The sequence below is a fragment of the Rhinolophus hipposideros genome, assembly GCF_964194185.1.
Source record: "Rhinolophus hipposideros genome assembly, chromosome: 11".
Classification (NCBI taxonomy): Eukaryota; Metazoa; Chordata; class Mammalia; order Chiroptera; family Rhinolophidae; genus Rhinolophus; species Rhinolophus hipposideros.
Window position 1 is genome coordinate 79,731,024 of NC_138057.1, and position 27,481 is coordinate 79,758,504.

At 45.3% G+C, this 27,481-nt stretch overlaps 1 protein-coding gene across 2 annotated transcripts in view; it reads right to left on the reverse strand.

Annotated features, from left to right (window-relative positions):
- The window catches only part of MED27 (mediator complex subunit 27), a 190,455-nt gene that overhangs the window by 61,246 nt on the left and 101,728 nt on the right, over nucleotides 1–27,481 (reverse strand). For both annotated transcript variants that reach the window (XM_081066416.1, XM_081066417.1), the window contains exon 4: nucleotides 4,883–4,976. In XM_081066416.1, coding sequence (XP_080922542.1) covers nucleotides 4,883–4,976 — 94 coding nt within the window. The remainder of the gene's footprint in view (nucleotides 1–4,882; nucleotides 4,977–27,481) is intronic.

Below are 27,481 nucleotides of genomic sequence, written 5' to 3' on the forward strand. Positions count from 1 at the left end.
ACTGCAGCCACTATGGACAAACTGATACATACGGAAGAGAAGGATGTTTGTATTTGTCATTCATGTATTCACTCAGCAAGCATTTACTGAGCATCTACCAGGTGGGATCAGAAAATACAGTGAATGTTTAAATTAAAAAAATTATTACAGTAAAAGACACATCGCCATTAATCTCCCTCAAAACACTCCCCCTCGCTTCAAACACACTTATCCCATCACTCTTGCCACTTTCTGAAGCAGTTCTGGAAGGCCTCTTTCCTCAGCGCCTGCAGTTGCGCTGTTGTGGCCGCCTCGATGTCCTGAATCGATTCAAAGCATTTACCTTTCATGGTCATTCTGACTTTGGGAAGAGCCAGAAGTCACACAGTGCCAGATCCAGTGAATAAGGTGGATGAGGACAGACCTAATGTTTCTGACAGAAATTGCCATATACCAGAAGCGATGTGTGACACGGAGCCTTTCCACTGTGATCACAAAATACGGTGAATGCTGCTGCCAAGTGCCAGCCTACGGAAAGGCAGGGATCCTCAACACGGGAAGCGGTGAGTCAAACCTTAGTAACAGTGTGTGACGAGTTTCAACTTGTTCAGTGCAGTCAATCAGGTGTGAGCGACGGTTGAGAGAAGGTGTGTTTTAAAGTGTGCCATAAATCATCCTCCATCATGACAACGCTCCATGTCACACATCGCTTCTGGTACGGCAATTTCTGTCAAATAAAAATGTTACAGTGTGTCCTCATCCACCTTATTCACCAGATCTGGCACCATGTGACTTCTGGCTCTTCCCCAAAGTCAAAATGATTCAGGACATCGAGGCAGCCACGACAGTGCAACTGAAGACGCTCATGAAAGAGGACTTCCGGAACTGCTTCAGGAAGTGGCAAGAACGACGGGATAAGTGTGTCCGAAGCGAGGGGGAGCATTCTGAGGGGATTACTGGTCTTTTACTGTAATCATTTTTTATTTCAACGTTCACCGCAGTTTGGTTGCGCCTCGTACTTGTCCCCCCTTCCCCCCACCAGCCCCATCTCCCAGACACGCACTGGCCACAGGTTCATAAGCACGAAGAGGACACACACAAGCATGTTTGGATCCAACACAGTGCCCAGGTCGGAAGGCGACCACTCAATTTCTGATGGCTTCTGGAACCCAGGCCAATAGGAAAGGCTGGTTTAACTTAAAATGAGCCCAAATGACCCCAATCGCCTTTAAAAAATGCCAATTCTATACTCCCCCTTTCTTTCTGCCCCTTCCCTGTGGTGAAGAAACCCTTTGTGGCGCCCTGGGGCCCCTAGTTACAGATCACAGTACACCCGAGGCAATCCGTTGCTTTTTGGCAGTGGCTGCTTGGTGAAGAAGGAAACCAAAATGGGAGCACCGAAATCTGCCTCTGTCCATGGGCTCTGGAGTTCAGTGACTACGCCTCTTTTCATGTATATGCACAAAACAATCCCCCAAGCCCTCCCCACCTACACCAGAATCAGAAGAGGTCTATTTCAACAACAAAATCGGCAGAACACGCTAATCGTGGGAACCAGGCCACCTCACCTCGGCCATTCCTGGACCCCTCTGTACACCGGTGTGGGCATCAGGCCACTGCATGTCACAGCGCTAGTGACACTTCAGAAAAAGCTCAATGCTCCACTGCTCCCAACACTCCCCTCTCTCCTGCAGACGGGCCTGCACTGGCTCCAAGGCTTGGCCTCGAGCTCCAAAATGTGCTCTGGTGTATGTGCCAGAATGTTCACGCCACCATTCTTCAGAAAGCAAAATGGACCACGCACTACAGGGAAAGAGCAAAGTGTGCCTAGCAAAGTCACAGGATGGACTATTACCTGATAATGCACGTGACCGTGTTACCCGATCAAACTCCACCCCAGAAGCATCGCAGAAACCACACACACAGCATGAGAGCGAATTTATAAAGCTCAAAATTGAACTAAATGATACGTCATTAGGGATACGTGCATGTGGTAAACTGCATGAGAAAAGGAGGAGAAGAGGATGGTTATCGGTGGGGACGGTGGGGACTCGGGAGGGAGAGGCAGGGACTGGGGAGAAGTACACGCTGGTTACGTTCTGCTTAACGTGAGAGCTAAGCTCGTGGGTTTAGCCTTCTGCTTTATAACTGACGTACACATTACACGTGTTCCTTTGTATAGGTCAAATTATGTAACAATTGCAAAAAAAATGACGAGCCTGGTACCTGGTAGCCCAAATTTACTTGCCACCATCATGAGCTATACTCAGACAGGGGACAGGCATCCTGGAGGCTCATCCTGGAGCATGACTCAGGAGGGCCCCCTCGGTTTCCCCACCCCTAAAATGATGCTATCTAACAGAGGTGAGTGCTGTGTCAGCTGCAGGCCCGGACACTGATGTCTGTTTTATCATGCAGATTGCTGCTTTCTCTGTTGGCCCTGCCTCTTTTCCCCTGGGGACTGACCCTCCTCTACTCCACGAAGTTCTGAGGGGCTGCCAAGGCCTGACTCCCCCACCACAGGGGGAGGGAACGACTTCTGACAGGCCAGCAGGGTGTTTCTCGCAGGTTCCATGAGCACAGGCAGCGGACGGAGGGCAGCTGACCACCAGTCATCGGGGCACAGTGTCCCGAAAGGGCTGTGTCTGCTCCTGACACGCCTCCAGCTAACTCCTGGCAGGTCAGCCTATCTCTGCCTGTGAGCATCTAGCACCATGAAAAAGTGGAACAAAGACAAAAACAAACCCTTTCTTTGCTTAAGCTAATCACAGCAGGTTTCTGTTGACTGCACTCAAGGAAGCCTGTCTGACTCAGGAGGAAATGCCATTTTACTAACAACACAGGCACGGTTCAGGCCTTGGCCAAGGTGGGTAACGGAGATGGCAGCGGAGACCGCTCAGGTGTGTCCGCTTCAGCGGCCTAACTGGTCTCTCCCTATCAGTCGCACTTGTCTCCCAAAGCTTTCCAGAATACACTGCAATCCAGATGAAAACAATTCATTCCAGACTAATCTCCAGAAGACAGCACTTTCAAGTCTCATCTGAACCTCCTACGGTGCCCTACTGCCTACAGTACAGCTCCCAAGCTTTCTGCGAAAGTCACAGGGAACAGCTGACTAGCTATGTCGTAGGGCAGGTAGCAGCTGTTGGTCCCCGTCCCTTCCCAGGTGAGAGTTCCCTTCAGCTTCAGAGATGGTTGCAGCAGCGGCAAACGGCCTAGAGACCTGCAATCTAATAAAATACCGTCTTTGAAAAGTAAAAGCCACATAAAGCAATTATGCTGGAAATGTGATTATTGTCCTGGCAATCTGATCAGAATCATATTCCCCGCTGCTCTGTGAGCACCGGCTTTTGTTGGTTCCGTGTCACCCAAGAAAGCTGGCTGAAATGCACAGTGACCTGAACCAGCCACTCCCGGGGGTAAAACAGTGTAAATAAAATGGGATTCTTCCCTTGAACTGCGCCCCTAAACTCTCATCAGTCTATTAAAACAGAAGCCCCATGGGAAAGCAGAGGACAGGCCATTGTGAAACAAAAGCCAGCTTTCTCAGGCGGAAGGAAGTCACTCTCACATCTTACACCTGTTAACCTATAATCCAGTTCTCTCTGCTCATTCCCTTCAAGGCCAAATTCCTACCTTCATCATGAAATGGAAGCTCAATGACCCGGAAATAATTTGAACAAACCTATTTCACTGAGGAAGCTTTCATTTCTGTCTTCATTAACTCTTTGGGCCCTGTCAAGGGTGCTGAAAGTGGGATTTGTTTCAGCTGCTGGGTCCAGGGGATCTTAAACTTTAAACAATTTGTACCTTGAATGGAGGCAGAAAATACTTCATGTTCTGTAGACAGATACAAATTGTTTTCTTTTTCTATTAAAAGGACACTGCATTATCTCATTCACTGTATTTTTTAACTGAAAGAATGTGAAACAAAAGTAGCATGTTACCCAGATAAACGCCACTAATTTTCCCTGCCACAGATGAAATACCCGGCACTTAACAAGCCCAGTTTTCCTTTGCACACACACATGCGTGTTCTCGTCAGGTGCATGGCTTGAGTGAACAGTAGCTCATCCTGGGTGACTGGCTCTTTATAAGATTTTACAAGAGGGAAATACTAAAGTATGGGGAGGTCACACTAAGCCCCAAAGCAGCAGTAATAGACGAGACATAAAAGACACTCACTCCTGAAGTTCATCCCCCTGACACCCATCAAAACCATCCCTGTTATTTAATTAATTCTGCTTTCTGTAAAATGAGGTGGTTTCTTAAAATCAGCGTTCAGGAAAGAGCCTTCCAGTGCATATTACCACACAGAGTCTTAGAAAATCTCCTATGCCTCTAGTTACTAACGTAAGTTAGCGCTTCCATTCCACCGCATTGCCCAGACACACCTGTCTTTGGTGAATTCATGCAACTACAAACGTCAGTGGGGAGGTTACAATGCCTCGTCACTCAGAGCAAACCAACACCAGAAACAACAGAACCGGAAGTTGGTGGCGGTAAGCTCTCAGAGCACCTTCTTCAAACACACAATGGATTTGATAAATGATTTTCCACAGAACCTGGTTCCATTTTACGAGGCTCTTTTCTTCAGCAGGAGCCAATGTTTGGGCACTACTGTGATCGTGGGGCAACATAAAACCCATTTGCCAAAGTACCATACAATGACTTGCGGTGAAACGGTCCTATTGTGTCTTTCCTCTCTGGTTAACTCTGCAATTTTGTTCAAAAGTGCAGAATGTTTAACCTACAGAATGCCGGCAAAGAGAAATATGCTATTCACCATTGCACTGGGATTTACTTTCCATTCTACAGACCCTACAGCACAGGCGCAGAGATGAAATCTTGAGGCCAATTTTCTTCCCCACGGCCCTCTACAAACAGGTCAGGTAGAACTTACCAGAAGCATTGCTGATGTCCCATTGGGTCTGGACAAGTGGATGGACATTTCAGGGAACATCCTGTCAATACGGCTTATGACGTCATCAACATATCTAAGTGGGAAAAAAAACACATATGAACTGAACCGTAGTCAACGAAACACAAATCTACAGTGCATTGAAGACTTCAGACTTCTCTTCAATTTAGTTTTCTATTAATGGAAGACAGTTTTAAGAAGCCAAATGGGATTACATGGCTTTTTATAAAAAGTACCCCCGCCCCGTTCCTTCTCTTGCCTTCCAGAGCCAACCATTTTTTAGTGATTTCTTGGGTATGTCTACAAATGTGTTTTTAAATGTCAGTTTTTGCTTTTTCATTTCAAGGCATGACCTAGTGACTTTCTTCTACAGATCAGAATTTAGCTGTCACCTTCCTGGCCACTGGGCTCTAACTACTGAGGTTCCTCCTTCGTCCTTTGGTACAAGGAATGGCAGCAGCTTCAGCTCGGGTTGCCTCGCTATTGCCTGTTTGGCTTCTCGACTCAATCGCCAGAATAACCAATTCCCTGGATTGAATTCCTTCTGTTTTCAATACCTGAAGTCATATTCCCATTTTCCTGGTTGGATTCTAATTCAAGTTATATCACAGCTCTGCTTCAGTGGGTATTCGAGGTTTGCATTCTTAAATCTTGGCACAGATTTTTCAATAGCTCAGCCCCATAGTGGCTCATGAGGCCACTGACTTACTAGTCCAGCTTCTGCTTATCCGCGATTTTCACCTGAGTAGTTTTCTGTTACCTATTCCAATTTCATCCCTAAACTCTCTGACTGTAAAACTGCTCTCACTACCGTCACATTAGACGATCTATCAGCTCCGTCTTTTCTTGGAGACATTCCTCTGAGAAGCGAGTCCCCTGTGCCTCTGGCCCAAATGGAACCCCTATCTCCTAAGATTTCAGAGCCATTGCGATAACTGACTTTGAGCACTTAGCATGGTGCCTGGTACAGACTAAGAACCCCAAACGACAACTACTCCTGGCACATCGTGGGCTATTCTGTAAAAATGCCCTCGCTTAGCGGGACGAATGCTCCCCTCCAGTGGACACTTACTGTGACGCCGCCACCCACAGCACCGACAGAGCCGGGTCTGGCTCAGATCCCTTGAGAATGAAACCACAGCAGCAGCTGTGCTCACCGTCCACTCACACTGGACACGGAGGGGATGTAACATACAATAGCTGAGATGCAAAACTATCTATGAAGGATTTCGCATTGGATTTCATATCCGTTGGAGCTGACAAATTACATGTCCATGAGATCAGGGACATAGAAAAGGTATGTTCTCTTGAGGGAAGAGGGCGATTAGCACTCTACTCACAACATGAAAAGATTTTCGTTTGAAACGCAGGGCTCATGAAAGATAGAAGACAACATCATGCCATTTGTTAAAAAAATGATCACCCAGTTTATCAGCTCTGAGTGTCAGGGAGTAATCCTACTGATTAATTTCTCAGGTTTTCCTGACACAATGTTCTGTATGGAGAGCTTTTTGTGTGTTGTTTTTAAATTTTGTTGGGGAATACTGGGGGACAGTGTGTTTCTCCAGGGCCCATCAGCTCCAAGTCGTTGTCCTTCAATCTAGTTGTGAAGGGAGCAGCTCAGCTCCCCCAAGTCCAGTCACTGTTTTCAATCTTTAGCTGCAGGGGAGCAGCCCACCATTCCATGTGGGTATTGAACTGGCAACCCTGTTGTTCAGAGCTCGAGCTCTAACCAACTGAGCCATCCGGCTGCTCTATATGGAGAGTTTTAAAGTCTGACTGATGAAGGGAGAAGAATGATTAGCAGTCCAGTGTGAGTACTGAATTAACAGTAAGAAGACAGCAGAGATGTGTGAGAAGCGCTGGAGGTGTGCTGAAGGCTATTTGCTGCTGGGGAAAGAGGGCCGAAGACTGATATTCTTCAAGGCTGCAAATGACTTTTACCAACTTAGTGCCAGACAGTTCTCTTCCATCTCTCGGAAGGACCAGAAGATGAGGACATGGCATTACAAAGCAGACTTGCTCAGAAAGAACAAGAGGTATTTCTTTCAAGTAAGGCCACGTTCTCTTCATATTTTAAAATGGTTTAAAAAACAGTCTTTCCTGGATGGCTAAGAAACAGCCTAAGACCCCACACATTTCCCACAGTCCCCTTCTGGATTTAAAGCTCCATGACATACAAGCTTGGCTCTAAGCTAAAATGCTACAAAAGAGGTAGGTAGATGAAGAAAGGAGGAAATGAACACGTTTTCATCCTGTCTGATGTTTCCTGAAATGGTGGGAGACACATGGCAAACTTCATGCCGACAGCTCACACCAAGGCCCTGGAAACATGTCCGCATTTACATGCTTCTTCTCCGAATCTGTGTGTGTGGTTTAAACCCAGTTCCTTCAGACTCAGCAGGAAGCAACAATCTGCTGTCCGATGTGAGTGGAGGTCATTGCTAAGTATATGCTAATGGGAGAGGTGGAGGCAATGCCTCCTAACTAACACTCAATCAATAGCCATCATAGCTCCAGACGGATGGTAGACTGCAAGTGAATATACAGAACATCAGCACAAAGGTAACGTCATAATTTGCTCTCCCTTGTTCCTTTCACCTTGAAGGTTTCAAAATACTTTCTGGAAAACCTGTCTCGTTAGTAAGCAAGGAAAATAGGGGAATGGGTAGGTTAAAGGATGATTCCAGAAACCCAGTTTTGTGTGTAGACTACTAAGTTCCACGCCCACCACCAAACTTCTTGCTGTTAGTATCGGCCGGAGTTCTAGAAGGGCAGACACCTGTTCCTTGCCATTTCTAATTCCTTTATTTATGAGTATTTTACTTGTAAAGGAAGGCAGCAGCAGAAGAAAAAGAATTCCTAGAGAAAATATCTGTCGCCGTAGGAAAGTGGGGGGTCTGGGGTGGGATTTCTGTTTTCTTCCCAACCAGTGATCTCGGACAAAGCTCAGATAACTCAACCCAAAGGTTTACTAAGCAAAAGTAACTTTCAAGGAGACTGTTTTTCATTTACATGCCTACTATAAAGGAGACGCAAATTTCCTTTTCACAGGTGACATTATGTGTTTGCCAAAGAGAGAGAGAAAGTCAGCTGTGTCTTTTTAACTGAGGGAAATAATGTCTAAATCCTAGGAGCAAAAATCAAAACATTTCATTTTCAACCTTCAAAACACAAATCCACCACGAACCCCAGTGACTTGAGGGAAATACAGAGCTGAAGACAAACGACACTTTCTGTTTGCCGAGGGCGGGGCCAGAACGGGAGGTGGTCCGGCCACTACTCCTCTGAGGAAGCTGCCTCCAGTGAGTGCTCCGAGCTATGCCTGCTGAGCTGAGAACAGGTAGGAACAGCGAGCTCCCTCCACGCCCCCACCATATGTTACACTCTGCTCTGTGGCAGGATCAAAGCACTTAATTTTTACCTTTGGAATATAGGCAAACAAGTAGTAACACAACAGTGGTGACTAGTTTACACTTGAGCAGACGCAACGTGCAAAGACATTAATTTCCTGCCAAATTGAGCTGAGTCACAATTTGCACATATCTGTCAACCTGTTAGCGGGTAATAACTTGGAAGGACCGCTGTTCCTGTTTACATTTCACAGGCCTTTCGAAAAGGGGCCGCTGCTTGCTTCTCCTCCTTGAAGCTGGCAGGTCCAAGAAACGGGGATAGAAATGCAAACCCCCTGACATCACCAGTTCACATCAAGTGTGACTCATCACTTCAGGATTTGCAGGCAGAAAATTAACTTTCAAGCAAGTAGAGAATCCAGTTCTCCTGTCCTGCTCCCCATTACAGACTCCCAATGGTTTCCAATCCAATTTTTCCCAGTATAATCCAAGTGATTCTTTATCGAAGTTTCTAAAGGCTTCCTTAGAACTCAGCTTCAGTCTCAACTACTTCAATATCTTGGCTGCGTTACAAATAATCATGCCGTTTTCAGATTTCTAACATTAATTTCTGAAGCCCTTAAACCTGGTTCTCTTCTGATTTTCTTCAAGTAGCCTGGCCTGTTCCTTTAAATGTCCGTACTCAGAAAATCAGAGTACACTGGGCCCTCAGGAGGTCCTGTCATCCAACGTCCGGTCAATGCAGGAATGTACCACCACCTCCATGAGGTGGTCTGCTCATAAGGCAGCCCCTGGTACTGCTGGGCTGCCGGGCTGTTTCAATCCACTTACCAACGTCTCCACCCAATGACTCCATGTCAGCTTTCTGCAATGATACAAATATTTCCTGCAAAATGTAAAGGCTTTCCTCAAACATGAAAAAAAACTATCGGGGTTTCTGATTTCTTTTATCAGCATTTTAAACTCTTTCTTGGCTCACATATCCCTTTGAGAATGTACCGAACACTAGAATACATGTCCTTAAATATTCGCTGAGTGAATGGAGAGGACATTAAAAGTCAGCCACGTGGACCTGGGTCAGGCAATTACGAAACAAACACACGCGACGTTCTCTTTAGCAGACTGGAGAGTGCATTATACATCAGCCATCAAAAATCACCCACAGCAGAAACCAAAGTGCTCCACAAAACAAATCTCAAAGAAAGCAGCAGAGACTCTTCAAAGTCTTACAGCTTAATACGCAACCACAAATTCCCTACATCTGTTTTAGCAGAAGCTCAGTACATCCCAGAAACAGAGCCTTCCAAAGGAGTGCACTGAGCTACCAGCATGCCAGTTTTCAAAAGCTGCTTCTAATGAACTAATTAATTCTACAGAAACGTTAGCACGAACAGGTGCGCTACCAAATCAGGGTTACAATACTGAGATGACAACGAAACGGAATGTGGAAGACATTTCCAAAGACGCTGGTTTTGCAAAACATGAATTTTATACTCTACACATTAAAATATATTGCAAACTTTTTATTATTAAAGACTTAAAATAATTTGCTGGACAGATGGCTTGGTTCTCTAAAGTCTGACCCCTCAAAAAAAAAAAAAAAAAAGTCTGTACTCCAGCCAGTGATCTCATGTTAGAGAGATATTTAGCAGCTCTAACCAGATTCCAATAGCATTTTCCCCATACAGTGTGCACAATACACGCTGTTCATTTTCTCCACCCATACAAAATCAGGAATGCACAAATTAATAAACCACCTTTTGGGGGAAAGGGTAATGCCCCGTAGATACCAAAAAGGGAATCATTTGCACGATCTGAAAATGATTTAAGATTTTCTTCCACACCCGTCCAGAATGATGACACCGAGAAGACTTTGCCAGTGGGTGGAAACAGAGGGGGGTTTGTTTAATTACTTCATGAGGATAAGATTGCCTGAAACTACAACTATCAATCTCAGTATGCTGAAGAAAGAAGGTTGGGAACATAGGTCAAACTCACTCATTTATTTCACTTAGGTCAAACTTGTCAGATTTTTGTATCATGTCTGTGAAAGATTTCTGGTTATTCTCCTAAGGAAATTAAAAGTATTTCCTAAACTGTACATTGAAAAGTAGGACTAGCTGGATGCATTACAGAAACGAGAGCTTTTGCTTAGCCGGCTATACCAGCCCTCACTACTCTCCCTGATCAGCCCTACCCCGACCTACTAACGCTGTGTTATTCTCTTCCAAAGAGACACTCAAAAATGGCAAAAATCTCTTTATGGAAACTCAACACCCAAGCAGACAGGGTTGTCAAGATTAGGGACTGGCTTTCTCGGGGTAACACTGGCCAGGCCACAGAAGCAGACGCAGACCTTCCTATTCTCTCTTAGTAGCTTACGCACTTCGAGCTATGTGAATATGCTCCCTGAACCAATTTAGAAGCACCAGGGCAAGCACACAAAAGCTACGCTGTTTCCTAAAGTTGCACAACATGCAAAGACCCAGCACCCACTAAAGTATATACAACAAATGTTCCTTCTTCTGTTGGGTCTCAAGCATCCCAGGCAGTTCAGGGCTATGCATGAACTAGAACACGTGACAAGTACCATCATAAAAACAGCAATCTTATTACACGTGATTTAGAGGCAAAGAGTGTAGGCTGTAAGCTGTCTCTGTTATATCTATTAATAAATATTTATTGAGTGCCTACAGTTCTCAGCAAACAATTCCTGCGTTCAGGGAATGACACCAAATATCAGAGACAGAAAACAGCTGCAGTAGCTGGCCCACAGCGAGGCCGGCGGGGCAGCAGGCCCTGCACTCCAGGGTGCAAAGTGCTTTGACACCCTCTATCACATTGGCTCTCTCGCCTCCTCCATGAAGTCAGAGGGCAAGTGTAAGAGTCCCGCTTCAGAAATGACAGAAAAAAGGAGCTTAAGTGACTTGCTCAAGCTAACAACAGCACGGCTGAGTGGCAGAGCTGAGCCCAGGACCCACATCCGGTTCCCCATTCCAGGAGTCTCCTTCTTGCCACTGCCCAGACTTTCCATAAGCAACCGAGGAACAGTTCAGTGGCGATAACAACGCAGGTTACGATGTTCTCTCCCCCCAGTCATGCGGTAAAGAGCGTCCGCGGCCTGAGCGAGCCCAGGGAACAGTGACGATAGAGGAGGACTCACCCTCCTGGGCTTACACTTCACTTGCTACAAGCCGTTCTCCTCCTCCAGGAAAACAAGATGAGTAAGCTAAATCTCCTTCCATGCTTCTGTTGGGTTTTTGGTTTTGTGACTCAATTTATGTACAAAGTTGGTGGGTAACAGGAAGGGGAAAACCAGTAAATACTTGTTTTGCATTTTATTTTATGTTAATAACTAAAGCAGGTGTTTCTCTACATTTCTGTTCTTCCACTAAAAATTGATTCAGACATCTGTGGGTCCCAGTTTCCCCTAAGACATTTAAACAGTGTATTAAGCTTGGGAAAGAATTACCATCTCAGTCGACATCCACCTCCTCCGCAGGCCCTAGCATGTTACAGAGAGGGGGAAAAACAAACAAACCAAAAACCCAAACAAGACAAACACCCGTCTTGAGCTTTCCAGCAACACCAATTAACAACAGTTATTGAATCAGTCCCGGGGCAATGAGGCGTGGAGCTCAGATGGGCAGGAATGAAGGTGTGAACAAGTCACCCCGTGAGAAAGCACCCCTGGGCTTCTAACTTTCAACCAAGGAGCTGGCGAGGACAAACAATGCAGCAATGCCGCTGCAGAGCTACACCCCTTTCCAAATCCCTCGCTTCCCATCCCAGCCCAGTCCCAGCTGAGGCCTGCTTCCTAAGCGCAGACCGGCCTGGTCATTTGGCACTTCTCGGCAATGCTTTGATCCAGTGACTGGTTCCAGAAGTTCCGAGTCTGCTGCACACACGCAGAACAAGATTTTGTTCGCATTTGATTTTTTAATGTCCCCGAGAACGTACATGGTAGATCGCATGAAGAAAAATGCCAAAGAGAATGCTAACAACCAACACCTGACTTGTTCCAGGCATAACACCAGATTAAGCAAATGCATGCTAGTAGTCAGAAAGAGTCAACACATTTCAGGAAACCACAAAACTCTTCTTTTCCCCCCTCCTGGGACACATTTGTTTGTATGACAGTAATTTCACGTTTTCTTTTCACTCCTCAGACAGTCACTTGCCGACGAGACAGCCTGAGGTCTCCCCATCTCCAACCTGTGCAATGACTCTGCACATAATACACACTCAGAAAACAGTAGGCGAACTGGACTGATTTCAGCAGACTGGGTCACGGCTACATAAAGAACACAGAGTGAACAGAACCTTGTGTGGTAATTGTTTCTTTTATAAAAAGTAAAAAAATTCGGAGGCTGAAAATCTCATCCAACCCAGTTTACAGACACAGGGAGTAGCTCCGTCCTTTCCCTTTCTGACAGCAGTAACGCAGACCAGCTGGGTTACAGAAGGCAGACTTGACATGGCAGCAAATGGAAAGTAACAGAAAAACGGAAACAAAAGCAGCCCTTCCTGGCTGGGGGTGTCTGGACGGGAGCTTCAGGGCCTTTCCCACCTAACAGCTTGTCTGAGGTCTCACTGCGCACTGTTCACTCCGTATCTGACCCCCTTTAGATCTCTGCTGACGCCAACCTTCAGTAGAAAAGCCTTCTCCAAGGCCCTGACATGAAAAACAGTCCAGGGCCATCATTCATGGCGTCCTCACTTGTCCCTCAGAGTCCACAGCACAACCCACCCGCACATCTGGAGGGCTGTTAACGCCCACCTGCCCAACAGACTGGAAGCTCCGTGCGCGGAAGGCACAGCCCCCGTGTTCCCTGCCGTCAGCGCCCCCGCACCCCGTGCAGCACACGGCGGGCTCTCAACGGATACCTGATACGTGACTCTTGCGTGTGGACCCCTCTGCAGCGTAACAGACCCTGAGGCTCCCAACCTCACTGTGCCCTCATCTGGGACAAGTTACTGTAATCTCTCTATGCTTCAGCTTCCTTGTCTATACAACAAGGCTAAAAACACTATCTTCTCCATAGTCATTATGAGAAATGAGTGAATGCAGCACAAAAAGCACTTAGCACAAAGCAATTAATATTAGCTGTTCCTTTTATATGTACAAATATTGCCTTTTTCTGGAAAAAAAAAAAAAGGTTCGGAACTTTGTTTAAACATAGAGAACGACAAAGCCTCAGTACGTCAATCGCAGACTTAAAACTGCATGAAGAATAAGCATGAAAGGCAGGGAACGTTAATGTCCTCTCAGGCTTCCTGCTCACTTCAACCCATTGTCACTTGTCAGTTAGTAAGGCGAGTTCTTTTCATGGTTTTCAAATGAAGGCAGACAAAAGAGAGGGAAGGCTGTTGCTGACCCTGAAACAGGACTGATGATGGAAGTGGGCTGCAGTGAATAGCTCTGGCTTCTAGAAGGAGACCTACACTGGAGGTCTTTCCGCAACCAGCTTTCCACCGGGTCCACCCTGCACAGTGGCCCAGGAGGGTGACTAACACATGCGTACTTATATCCACAAGCCTTCTGACCTCTGGCCTCCAGCCGGCTTCCAGTCAGTGGTGGGCACCAGCCAGGGACTCAGAGGGCGGGTCGTGGAGGGTGGCTGTGACAACTGAGTACGACTCCCTGCAATCCAACGGAGACGAAGGTTGGGTTTGTCCCCCCCCCCCCCCCAAGAAGAGCTATGAACAGCAGAGGGCCATGGGGACAGGAGACTGGGTGGGGCCAGAGGTCAGCTAGGACTAACTCAGGCTTTGCTACCAGCTGTAGGGGGGCGGGGTGGTAACAGCAGTTCACGTGCACTGTTTCTCCACACCCCTCGCCTCTAGTATTGACATAAAGGGGGCCTATGGCCAGAAAGGTACACTCCCTCCAGACTCTCCTCTTCTGTTACTCCGCTTATTTCCCCTTTTTCCTTAAAGGGTCCCAGCACCTCCACGCTGCAGGCACAAAGCATTCCTTCTCAGACCACTGCCAATTGCTAGTTTGCCTTTCCCTCTCTTTAAGTTCATTGTCAAATTCACAATTGCCCCAGACTAACAATTTCCAAAGTGTGACCTGCATACTCAGCCAGGGGTACGTGAGGTGATGTTAGGTGATGTGCGGGTGAACATGTACATTTTTAATTTAAATATATGTGTATATAGAAAAATGTATAACTAGCAAATAATACCTGTGAGTTCACAGATCTCACTTCTGAGAATGAGGCTAAGTTTAAAAATTAGTTTATTTAGAGAAAAATATTATGCAAACAATAGAACACCCAATCAAAGGTTATGGCAAAAATCCTACAGGTGGTTGTAAATGACTGAGTTTCGAAATCCCTTTAAAGTGAGGCAGGTCATAAAACAGCTTGGTTTCAAAAAGGTTTTGCTTGTCTTTGTAAATTGTGGTGTGTTTTTTTTTTTCCATTCTAAATAAATCTTCACCTTCACGCCTTACAAAAACAAATCTCCACACATCTGGAGATATTGCAGAGAGGAGAAAACGGATCAGCACCCTAGGCCGGGCCAGGGTGTTGAGGTCAGCAAGACCGCGAAACAAGGGCTGCAGACGATCCATCACCCTGGGAGCTGACTACACTGCGGCGGGTCTGGGAACACGCAGCGGAGCACGGCAGGAGGGCCTTCTGAATAGAAATAAAATGGCCTTCACACAGGCAGCAGTACGTGTGGCCACTGCCCCCAAACTCCTTTTGCCACTTTCGCACGAGTTAAAAATTGTGCCAGAACATGTTTTGCCCAATGGAGCCAAATCGATTACAGAATCCGCCTGGAGGCAGGTTGGTGGATGAGTTTTGCAGCGCCTTGAACTCTCAAAGGGCGCCCTCTACAGGCTTCCAGCGGCCTCACCAAACCATAAATGACATCATACCTCCCTAATCTGAGAAATCTTGTGGCAGTCTTTCAAATCCTTGCAGAACTGTTTTATACTGTAAATCAGAGGAGAAATACAGTTAATCAAGACGACCTTCTGCTCACCCACGTCACCCCACCCCTCGGAGCCCTGCCTCCTGTTCCTCCCCCACATAGTCCACCCCAAGGAAACTTGCCTCTGCCCAGGGAAAGGGGAAAACTTCAGGGGGAAAAAGCCCATCATTTCTAAACAAGAAAGGTCATAAAAATGATTTGAAAAAGAAAAAGAAAAAAAGCACGGGAGGGTAATTTCATCCAAAATATATAATAATCATTAGTGTGTTCCTAAGAAGAGCCATTAACAGCCTTGTTTCAGTAATGAATAAAACAAGCAGAAAATCAGTCATGTATCATAAAAATCCCCAGATATTTAGAGGTTAAACAATATGCTTCTAAATAACTCATGAGACAAAGAAGAAATCACAAGGGAAACTAGAAAATATCTTGAACTGAATGATAAAAATATATCAAAATTGGTGAAATGCAGCTAAAGCTCTACCTGGAGGGAAATTTATAGTTTCAAAAAGCTTATGTAAAAAATTTTTTAAATGGCTAAAAGATCAAATATCTATGCTTCCATTTGAAGAAGTTAGAAAAAGAAAAGCAAATGAAACCCAAAAGGAAAAGGAAATGTTTGTAAATGAATGAAAAACAGAGACAAATTAGAGAAAAATCACTGAAATCAAGAGCAGTTAATTTAAAAGAAAATACACAAAATTGAGAAATCTATAGAGTGATCAAGGAAAAAAGAGATAAGACACAATTTATCAATATCAGGAATGAATGAGGAGACATCATGCAGATTGTAGAGAAATTAAAAGGCTCGTAAGAGAATATTGGAACAACTTTATGCCTATAAATTTGACAACTTAGATGAAGTGGACAGTCCTTGAAAGATATACATTAGATAACTAATATAAGAAATAAAAATCTAAATATCTACTTTTTAAAAATTGAATTTGCTGTCAAAAACCTCCGCATAAAGAAAATTCCAGCACCACATGGATTCATTGGTTAATTCTATCAAAAAGTTAGGAAAGCAGGGCTGGCCCCGGTGGCTCAGACGGTTAGAGCTCCATGCTCCTAACTCCAAAGGCTGCTGGTTTGATTCCCACACATGGGCCAGTGGGCTCTCAACCACAAGGTTGCCAGGTTCAACTCGCTCCCGCAAGGGATGGTGGGCTATGCCTCCTGCAACTAGCAACGGCAACTGGACCTGGAGCTGAGCTGTGCCCTCCACAACTAAGACTGAAAGGACAACAACTTGACTTGGAAAAAAAGTCCTGGAAGTACACACTGTTCCCCAATAAAGTCCTGTTCCCCTTCCCCAATAAAATCTATAAAAAAAAAAAGTTAGGAAAGCAGAAATACCAATCTTAGGGAAACTCAGAAAACAGAAAAGGAGGAAACAGAAAAGGAGGGAACGTTTCTCAACTCATTTAGTAAGGCCAACGTTATCCTTAGCATTCAAAATGAACCCATTTTGTGGTATATACATACAATGGAATATGACTCAGCAGAAAATGGGTGCATTTTATGTAAATTGTATCTCAGTAAGACTGATTTGTTTTTTCAATGTTTAGAACGTGTGTTGCACTAATCTCAAGTATTAATGGGATGAGAGTCCAAGTTAGTGATTTTTAATAAGACTGGGAGACAAAGCACGAGACTGCTCCCTTTGGGACTTTAGGTGATGAGAACTCGGCCAGCTTCACTGTGTGGGCTGCACGCGTGACACGTGCCTGTGGAATCAGTCCCGAAAGGCTCCGGACAAAGCTGCCTCAGGCACCATGACTGGCCTCTCACCGGAGCCAGCTCCAGTCTTTACCACATTGGTCAAAATGGACAGGAATCCACCCACAGGAGGCTCCGGACGCTCAGCACACACACAGCAGCAGGATTTCAGCAGAACAATCCCATGCGGGAAGCCCTTTTGGCCTCCATACTTGCCCATCTGGACCATTAAGAGTTCCACATGCATTTGAATACAGAAAACATTTTGGATATCTTTAGACCTGTAAGTCACCGTCAAAGCAAGATACTTCTCTCAAGACAATTTCTGGATAGAAATACTTTCTTTTCGTGTTGAAAGGGAACAATGACTGAATCAGGAAGGCAATACAGTAGTTCAGCCCACGAGGTCAGTCCTCCCATGGGTGGGGGGAGAGGTGTCCCAGCTCCACTGAGTGAGGCAATTACTAGGCTTCCACCCTCATCCCGAAACGAGGATAATAAGAGGTGGTTCTGAAGTCTAAATGAGAGAATGCTGGAAAGAACGTAGCACATCTCCTAGTTTAACTAACACACCCCCAGGAGAGTAACAGTAGGTTATATGATGACGATCATTAGTCAGTACATTCCACTGTCACCCGGAATCCAAGTTAACTGGGTGCTTCTGCCACTGCTTGCTCCACCTCCTCACCCTGACCAAAGCACACGGCAGTGTGTGTGGCTGAGAAAATCCTGGACTGGGTGTGGGGACACCTGGGTTCCTTCCTGGCCCTCCTCCCTCTCAGGGCCACAGTGGGCAAGTCATCTAGCTTCCGGTCGGAGCGTCCTCTTCTTTGTACTAGATGATCTCTAAGGGCCCTTCCAGCTCTAGGCAATTCAATATGCGTTTCCTGAGACTATCCATCTCTGAACTGTACATGTGGTAATTATTCTAGAAAATTCAATCAATCAGAACGCCCCATTCCTTAACCTTTGTGAATAACTGGAATCTATTGTACTTGATGGATTTTAAAATCCATCAGTATTTTAATAGCAGAACTCTTCCAAGTACTGGCATAAAACACACCGCCTTTGTCACTGTTGGGGGGGGGGCGGGGCATTACTAGAAATCTCCAAAGAAACTTGTAACTAGAAAGAATCACAGCAACCAAGTCTTAGGAGCTAAGCCGAGCGTCTTGACAGGAACCCCAGCAAGCCTGTAATGGAGGCCGAGTCCAGGAAAGCCTCTGCCCACTGCAGTTCCCAGATGCCTGCTGACCGGCTGAGGAGGCTGCCCGGAGCGGCCACGTGGGCTGTGCCGAGGGCTCTGGAATTAAAGGGCACAGAACTAATACGTCTTTCACTGGAGGCTCTCAGAACAACGTAGAGAAAAGCAATTATTTACTCAAATGTTAATGGCTTCAGAAATAGGAGCCAGGAGCATAAAGCATCCGGGTCCTAAATTCAATTCCAGACACCCCCTCTTGTAAGGAGAAGTTCTGCGACAACGAAGAGATGCAGCCGTCACTCACTCAGTCGTGTTGTATCAATCACTCGGCTGAATGCTCCAAGTGTCACCTACCCCGGAAGGCTATGCCTCGAGCTCTGACCTGGGAAGTGGCGTGCACACGCGCACACGCACACGCACTCCTTCAGTAGGCAGAGCAGACTGCTCGGGAGTTGGGGACACAGCTCCTAACGAGGGAACATCAGTTTCTCTCGCTCAGATCCCACAGTTGTCCTGATGAGGAAAACTGCGGTGAATCAGCCTGAGGGTGAGTCCGCACCACAAAGGTGTTCACGTCCACTGCCTGGCATTGTGTGGACGCGGAAGAGGACGCCTGAAAGGCGACATAATCATTCCATCTGGTAAAACAGGTGCGTACCCACGAGAACACTGGGGAAGGGACGACAAACTGGAGGGTAGGCACGCCGGAGCAATCCTCTCCGGAAACGAGGTGCACAAAGACGTGAGAACAGGGCAAGAGCCTGTCTCTAAGAGATGAGATGACGCAGCTACTCCCACAACAGGCACAGGGCAGTTGCTGAGTGAAGACGGACCCATTCTGCTGGGTCGATGAGGATATAAGAGCGAGCTCCAGCAGGGAACACTGAGGTTACATACTAGAACTTTCCAACTGGAAGGACTGCCGGCAGAGCAGAGGGCTGCCAGAGAGGCGAGGAAATGACCGCCCGGAGAGGCATTCTAGGTTAAAACTCGACACCTGCCTCCTCATTACAATGGAATTATTCCTGCCACAGTTCGGGAGAACCGGAGAGACGTGCCATTAGACAGGTCTGCTCCGATCGAAAAAAGAATGAAAACAAGGGGGTTAAATGCCTGCTTTTCTACATCTTTAACCCTCTAATATAAATGAGGGGTTTGCCCACTGGGCAAAACTCTTGACATTGAAACTCATCACATGCCTGTTAACACGGCCTGCCTATGCTCCAGGGGGCAAGAAATCAACACAATGGCACCTTGTTTCAGAGAAGAGAGTCCAGCTTTCTGGGAAGTGGCTTTGGATAACACGCATCTCAACCACAGAACAGTATTTCCCCGCTGCCTGAAAAACTCTGGACAGTTCTCAGCCTTAATTCAAAGGTTTCTTTCTTTGAGTTCAAAAACAATAGCATTATTTGTTGTTAAACAAGGTAAAAGCATTTCAGTTTGATTAGCATGACTCAGAAACTTTTCATCATTTTCTTGAAGGTTCTAAGCGCCTGCTGATGGCTCTGGGAAATAGGACTTTTTCCAGATTTCCTCAGCAAATAATGAATTGACCGTTGGTGTCCGCATGCCAAGGCCTAATGAAGGCAGCAGGGGACGTGACGGAACTTCTGCCTTCATTAACTAGCCAAGGGTCTCAGGCTGGGGAAACTCTGTTCTCTACAACCCCTTCACACCTAAAAGAGCAGAGCCCACCCACGCCCCACGGGACCCTAACCCTCTATGGCTAGAAGGCCTGCTCGAGCTCTGCAAGATGACACGTAGAGTGTCATTTCTGGCACTCTTTTCTCCACTTTAGTGAATCCATTCATGTTTGGAAATACTTTCAAGAGTTGACAGATTTAAGAATTAAAATCATAGCCCCCAAAGTAATCATGTAATTCTAAAGCTAGAAGGCAACTGAGAGGATACCTAGTCCAAATTCCTTAGTCTCTAGAGAGAGAAACGGGGGGCACCGGGAGGCTGGCTGGCTTCTTTAAAACCTTCTGGCTGGTTCTAGGCAAAACTGAGATTAGCGCTCAGATCTCTGAAGCTCTTCTGTCCTAGAAATAGACCCTTAAAATGTGGCTACATAATAAAAACATAAACATATGAACCAATAAACTCTTCCAAAGGACAGAGTTAAGAGCCTTTTACAGCCACATGTAAAAAAGTTTTCATTGTATTTTTCCATCGTATTTTTAATATTCTTATCCACTCTTGCTTTTCGAATGAGAAATTCTCGCCATAGTTTAAATGTAATTTAAATTATGCCACAAGGTCTTGAGAAATCTTCCTGATCTATTTTCAAGCACAGACTCTGGAGAAATAATGAGTTTGTGTATAAACGTTAAGCTTAGACGTCCTGAAATCAATCCAGGCTGGTGCTGCCCAATGTTCAGTTAATATCTGCTTTGGTATTTTCTGAAACACTTTTGGAATAAAATAATAATCCAGTGAAATGCCTATTTTGTAAAGATGCTGAGCATTCTCACCTTCAGTGAGGAGGAAGGGCTGGATGAAGTACATAGTAAGATGCTTTTGTTTTGTGTGGATTTCAAGTAACTGGCTAATGATTTTCATTCTGCAGATGTGGATGACACGTCAGCATTGATTCAAGCACACTTGATTCATCTATTTTGGTTTGGGAGAAAGTTTCCACTCTAAAAATAAAACTTTAAAAAAACGAAAATGTATTTCTAAAACCTGAGCCGTAATGACCAGTAAAATATTGAGGCATAATGTTCAATGAAACCATTTTCAAGCCATACATCACTTTCTGTTTGGGTCCTGCCCAACTGTTTCAAAGTTCATTTTTACAGTGTTCAGGGATAATAGCAACCGTATCATTCACAGAGCCATGTCGAGTCAATTTCTACAGAGAGTAAATGGAATTTTTCCAAATAGATTAAGTTTTAGCGTAGAGAACAAAGACCCCCTGAGGTTAGCATTTCTGAAACAAAATGGCCAGAAATTAAGTTTAGATAATTTCAAGGGATATTTTTCAAGTGTGACTGACTCAAAATGGGAGGCCCGCTATCTTAAACATGAAATTTTTTCAAGCCCCCAGAAGCAGCATGAAAGAAGCAGAAAAAGAAGATGGGAAGAATCAAGACTCCTATGCTACGGCAAAAGTATTTCTGACCCCCCAATGTAAGGTGCTGGACACAACCCGTCCAGCCCGCCCACCACTGCTGGGGAAGGTGCCCTCCTCGTTAGCAAAGGTTTCCGATACCTCGTGCCTGTCTCTCTGGATGCCTAAACTGAATTTTATCCATTTTTATAAGTATCTTTTGAAAACAAAGATATATTTATTCCAAACAAGAAAACAATTTATTTTATTAATGTTACGAGCATCAATTCAAGCCCTTGTGATTTATATTTATAGTTTTTGTCTGTTTCTTCTGTTATATAAGCATCGGCTCCTAGCTGTTGTTCATATGTGTGCTATGTGTTTCCAAATGCGTTACCCTGACAACCCGAAGAAAATGGGCTCCAACAGAGGGTCTCTGACAGTCTGAGAAACTGACAGCAGCAGTATCAGTTGGGCCTGCTTTCATACTTCTTGGTTCTTGACTGTTCCAATGTGTTATGGGGGTCAAAAAATGAACAGTGAATAAGAGAGTGTGCCCTTCTACGATGCTGATTACCCACTCAGCATTAAGTACCTCTCGTCTGATTGTGAGGCAATGGAGAAGGCAACATAAATGCTGAAAGGAGTGAAGACACTGGCTCTGGTAAACTTGCGCAAGTAATTAAACACCCCAAGCCTCAGTTTCCTCAACTATAAAATGAAGATGACAGTTGCACCTGGCTCAGAAGGTTGTTAGGATTAAGTAAGTTGTTAAGTGCTTACAACAGTACCTGAAACTGAATAATCACTCAATAAATAACAGCTGGTGGTGGTGGTGGTGGTGGTGGTGGTGGTGGTGGTGGTGAAGCAGTATCCATCCAGGCCTTTGGTAATTCCTTCAACGCCAATGTGGTCAATGAAAACATCACTAAGGCAAATCACTCTGGCCACATCAGACAGGCCCACAAATACAAAACCATGGGGGCTTTTAATGACATAAGAATGAGAGAAAGAAGAGTGGGGGCAGGGAGAGGGGTTACGGTATTGTGATATTGTATCTAACCCCAGCCCCAAACTCTCATTTAAACCTTAAACCAAGGACATGCAATTAGTACAAGATGATGGTCTGTTTTACAAAGTGGGGAACATAATGTTTAAGCACAAGAGAGCAAATTGGTAGTGTTTTGATGGAGTCCTTTCTGATACAAGGACATACGTATTAACCATATTTCAAGCTTTCCCACGACACTATGCTAATGCATGTTCAATGTTTTACCTAAAATCCCACAACACTTCCAGCAATTTCATACCCAGTTCTTATTTTAAACTCACTGTATTGACACAAAACCTCTCTTAATAAAGGTTTTTTAAAAATGAAAGTACATAAACTTACACATATGCATGCATTATGAATTTTATTTATCTGGATCGATATCATTTACAGGTATTTTCACTTAAGTAAAAAAGATTTGGGAAGGTGAGAAAGTTCAGATCCCTTAATCTTTTCTTTGGAAATAAATTATTCATGAAGCTCTCTCCCTCATTCCCAAATGGTTAGGTTTAAACAATTGCTTAAAGTGCTGTTTTTAACTGAAGAACACATTATTCATAATGCCTATAGCCCAGGAAACACTTACTTGCTAACTGGTCATTTTCATCTGATCAATGACCTCACAGTGTTGAAACACACCACAGTGGGACGTGCTTCCAGCTCGAGGCCAGTGGCATTAAGTGCCTGCCTCGCATAAACAAAGCAAGTTGGTTAATGGTCATTTTATGGGCCACACATTATCCTGAAAATCTATTACAGTGCGGCAGAGTCAAGCTTATCTGAGATGATCTGGGGGTGCTAGGCAGTGGGAACCTTCCTGTAACAGGTTAATGGATCAATTTATTTATATATTTCAAATTTGTTCAAGTTGAAAACCACTAAAGACTTTCCAAGAAATCAGCTCAATAACCATGAGCTGAGGCAGTCATGCTGGATCTGTTGAACTTGGCCCTTTTCTGTCATTGACAGTGCCTGCCTCAGTGCTGCTGGCTCACAGGTGGCACAGTGCAGTGCCAAGCAAGTCGCAGAGCCTAACTTGTCCCCAGGAGTGTACATACCAACGAAAATCTTGGGCTACCTCATATTTAAATCTATCGCTGGGCTCCATTTTTTAAAAAAATATAAACCCAAAATAAAGAAACAGTTCAAATAAGAAAAAGCACAGGATTCCACTTAAAGGACAAAGCTTAGGCCACTCTCATTTATCCGTCAGTATTACCTCAAATTTCTCAAAAAATAATGTCTCTGATTTTAGATCTCACCACCCCCACGTACACCCCAAACTGGGAATTCTCTTTCTAAATGAACACCTCTCAAACATTAAGGCTCCAGTGCAGAGTAACGCCTGAGCAAGACAGAGGGTGACAATCACAGATTTGGAGTTGTTAATGCTTCTTGGTAATCGTGGGTATCTAGAGAGGACATCTACTTTGCAATATGGTTCTGACAACTGCAATTAATGTATTCCTGCTAATTAATGGTCCCCAAACTGAAGATTTCAAGGACGGCAAGAGGAAGTTTTATTTTTGCTGAATTTCAGGTCACATGCAATAAGGCTAAAAACTCAATGTTGTCCCTAACATAAAGAACAAGTTTAAAATTTCTTTACTTAAGATTGTTTTTGCTCTTCTAGTGTCACTTCTGATGACATGGTTGAAAGTGAGATCTTTGTATTCTTTCTGTCAGTCGCCATGCTGCTACTGGGCAACATGGTACAGGTGCCTGGTGATCATGGTGGTGGTGACGGTAGTGGTAGTAATGGCGGTGGTGGCGGTGGTGCTGGTGGTGGTGATGGTGGTAGTGATGGTGGTGATGGTGATGGTGGTGGTGGTTGTGGTGGTGCTGGTGTTGTTGTTGGTGGTGATGGTGGTGTTGCTGATGGTGGTGATGGCGGTGGTGATGGTGGTTATGATGGTGATGGTGGTGGTGGTGGTGGTGCTGGTGATGGTAGTGATGGTTGTGGTTGTAGTGATGGTTGTGGTTGTGGTGGTAGTGGTGATGGCGGTGGTGATGGTGGTGACGGTGGTGGTGGTGCTGGTGGTGTTGGTGTTGGTGGTGATGGCGGTGGTGATGGTGGTTATGATAGTGGTGGTGGTGGTGGTGATGGCGGTGGTGATGATGGTTATGAAAGTAGTGGTGGTGATGGTGCTGGTGCTGGTGGTGGTGCTGGTGATGGTGGTGCTGGTTGTGGTTGTGGTGGTAATGGCGGTGGTGATGGAGGTGATAGCGATGGTGGTGATGGTGGTGACAGTGATGGTGGTGACGGTGGTGGTGGTGCTGGTGATGATGGTGGTGCTGGTTGTGGTTGTGGTGGTGGTGGTGGTGATGGTTGTGGTGGTGGTGATGATGGTAGTGATGGTTGTGGTTGTGGTGGTGATGGAGGTGGTGGCAATGGTGGTGATGGTGATGGTGGTGGTGGTGGTGATGGTGGTGGTGATGGTGGAGGCAGAGGTGGTGATGATGATGGTGAAGCAGTATCAAGGCTCATCTGTGCCTTTGTCAATTCCTTCAATGTCAAGATGGTCACTGACTGCCCGAGTTCAAATCCTCACTCTGACACTAGGTGATGCGGCCAAGTCACTTAACCTCCCTATGGTTCGGTTTTCTCATTTGTAGAAGAAACATAATAGCACTGACCTCACAGGGATTTTGTAAAGATCAAATGGCTTAACAAATGCAGAGTACTTAGAACATAGTGCAGCACCTACTAAGCACCATCTGAATGCTCACGAGAATTGTGCCCACCGTCACACTTCACGAGCTGTGTGGCACTGTTTCATCTTCTAGCATCTCGGTTTCTTCATCTGTAAAACTCAGGAACAGTAACATTTTCCTCACAGCATGGCTAAACAACACTGTATGTAACGTGCTTGGCTCAGCGTCCGGTGCACAACATGTGTTCGCTGCGCAGCTGCTAGTACCATCACCGTATCGGTAACTGAGTACTTTCTCACATTGTTCTCTACTTGTGCAAGAATCTCTGTGCCTGAATAAACAATATGCCGCCAGCTTATTCAAAATACAAACCCTGGGCCATTCCAATTTGTGGGTGTTAATTCAAAAATTTCAGAAATGCACAGTACTATTTTCGGAACCGTTCTTCTCCAAGAAATCTCTCTTAAATGCATCCCCCATGTAGCCACCTTTGTCAATCAACAAAAATGCTCAATGGCTACTTGCAAATGGATTGTAAAATTAAACTGAAGGGCACGTTTCTTTAAGGTATTACTTCTGCTTTCATTATCACGTTACAGTTAGACTCCAACTTAGAAAATACTTGTGTCCCATGACTCTAAATACTGGGGGGTTAGAATTGGTCTTAAGCTAACAGACTGTTTACGCTTACAAGAATCCTCGTACTCAGAGCTGAAAGGGAGCCAACCCCCTTATTTTACTGATGGAAGAAAACAGAGGCATTAAGCGGTCACGGCCGTGTAATTGCTAAGGGCAGAGATGGCGTAAGAATCTTGCTTTGCTTCTGGCTCTAGGTCCATCTGTCTTCCCACTAGATTATGGCGTTCCCTAATGGATGTAGTCTATTTGTGAATCTAGAGTTTATACTGTTTTAGATTCCAGTTACTATTCTGTCTTTAACCATGGTGTATGTGTGTACACACACGTGCAGGCACACACACGTGAGCACACAAGATGCATTACGGAGCTTCATAACAGAAAGACGGAAACCAAGATATCAGTCTTTGCTGGGACAAGGTAAGCCTAGGTTTTAAATTTTTTAATATTTAATTCAGTGTATATTTCATTAATATTTTAGTATCTTAAACAGAATTTTCTTCTTGCATTTTCTTAGTTTAAGTTCAAAACATTTCAGTATAAACTGCCAGTTATAAAAATAGTCATGGGGATGTAAAGTACAGCATAGGGAATATCGTCAATAATATTGTAATAACTATGAATGGTGTCAGATGGTACTAGATTTATCGAGGTGATCACTTCGGAAGGTATATAAATGTCTAATCACTATGTTGTACACCTGAAACTAATATAATGTTGTATGTGAACTATAACTGGAAAATAAATGTGTGTATGTATATGTGTATGTGTGTGCATGTGTGTATACATATATATGTCTAAACTCTAAAAAAATCATTTTTGAGAAAATTCTTCTTTGACTTATTTTTCAGGGTGATGTAATCATATTAACAAGGGTTAGAGCTTTGGGGAAAGTTTCACAATTTCTAGCATGGCCAGGGAGGGATGGGGCCCGCTGTGCCCAAGACTCATCACCTCCTCACTGGGGCTGCCACTGTCGGAGCCCGGGGGGATTCCAGAGTGAGTAAGCAGCCCTGACAAACAACTGGAGAATGAAGTAAGTCCCTGCTTGGTGGCGATGTGCACGTGCAGAGCTTCAAGGGGGTGAGACGGCAGCACAGGAGGGGTGCCTACTTTGAGGCGACCAGGAGGGCCTCTGAGGCAGGTTTAATCTGATAGAGCCAGCATAATGTTTGGAATCTCTCTACATCTCCTGGAAACTAGACAAAGCAACTAGAATAGTGAGAGATGGATGAAACTTTCAGGAAAACTCGATTTTAAAAAGCCCCCGCAAACCAAGTCTGCACAGAGTCAGCAGCTATGAGGGTGAGTAGAGGGACAGGAAAAGGGATGAATGATTGGCCCTAGACCACTGAACCCCCAAGTCACTAGGAATTACCCAGCTCTAAAAAGAGGGTCCCTACCCAGGTGGGAGCCCTGCAAAGTGGGTCTGGGCACAGCTGGCAAACTGGGTGCGTCCTGAGGGTCTGAGTGCAGATGGTCAGGAACACCCGAGATGTGGGGGTCACTGGAGGCTGCAGGAGGGTCAGCCGGTGCTGCCCCGGCTGCAGAGCCATCCAGCAAAAGTCCACTCAGAAAGGCAGAGCCTCGTCCTGAGGGCAGGTGCTGGAGCAGCAAGCAAATGCAGCAGAGCACGAAGGCTGGGAGGGCAAGCGGTCCAGAGGAAGTACCGAGTCGCCAAAGTCCGGACCCCCTGCATGTCGAAGGCCCGGGTGGCAGGGCACTCTGAGAGGCAGACCGGTGTCTGGTCCTTCGTGAGCTGGGAAAGCCACCCTGGCTGCTATGCCCCTCCCACCCCAGACCTGCCCTCAGCAGAGCAGGGGGGCCCACCCCACACATGGGACACAACAGAAATACGATCCTGCCCCGCTCAATCCTACAAAAGAAAAGGAGGTGAAACTGAACAGACTAAGTCCACACCATGAAAAAGTCCACAAGCAAATAAACACTGTGACCAATA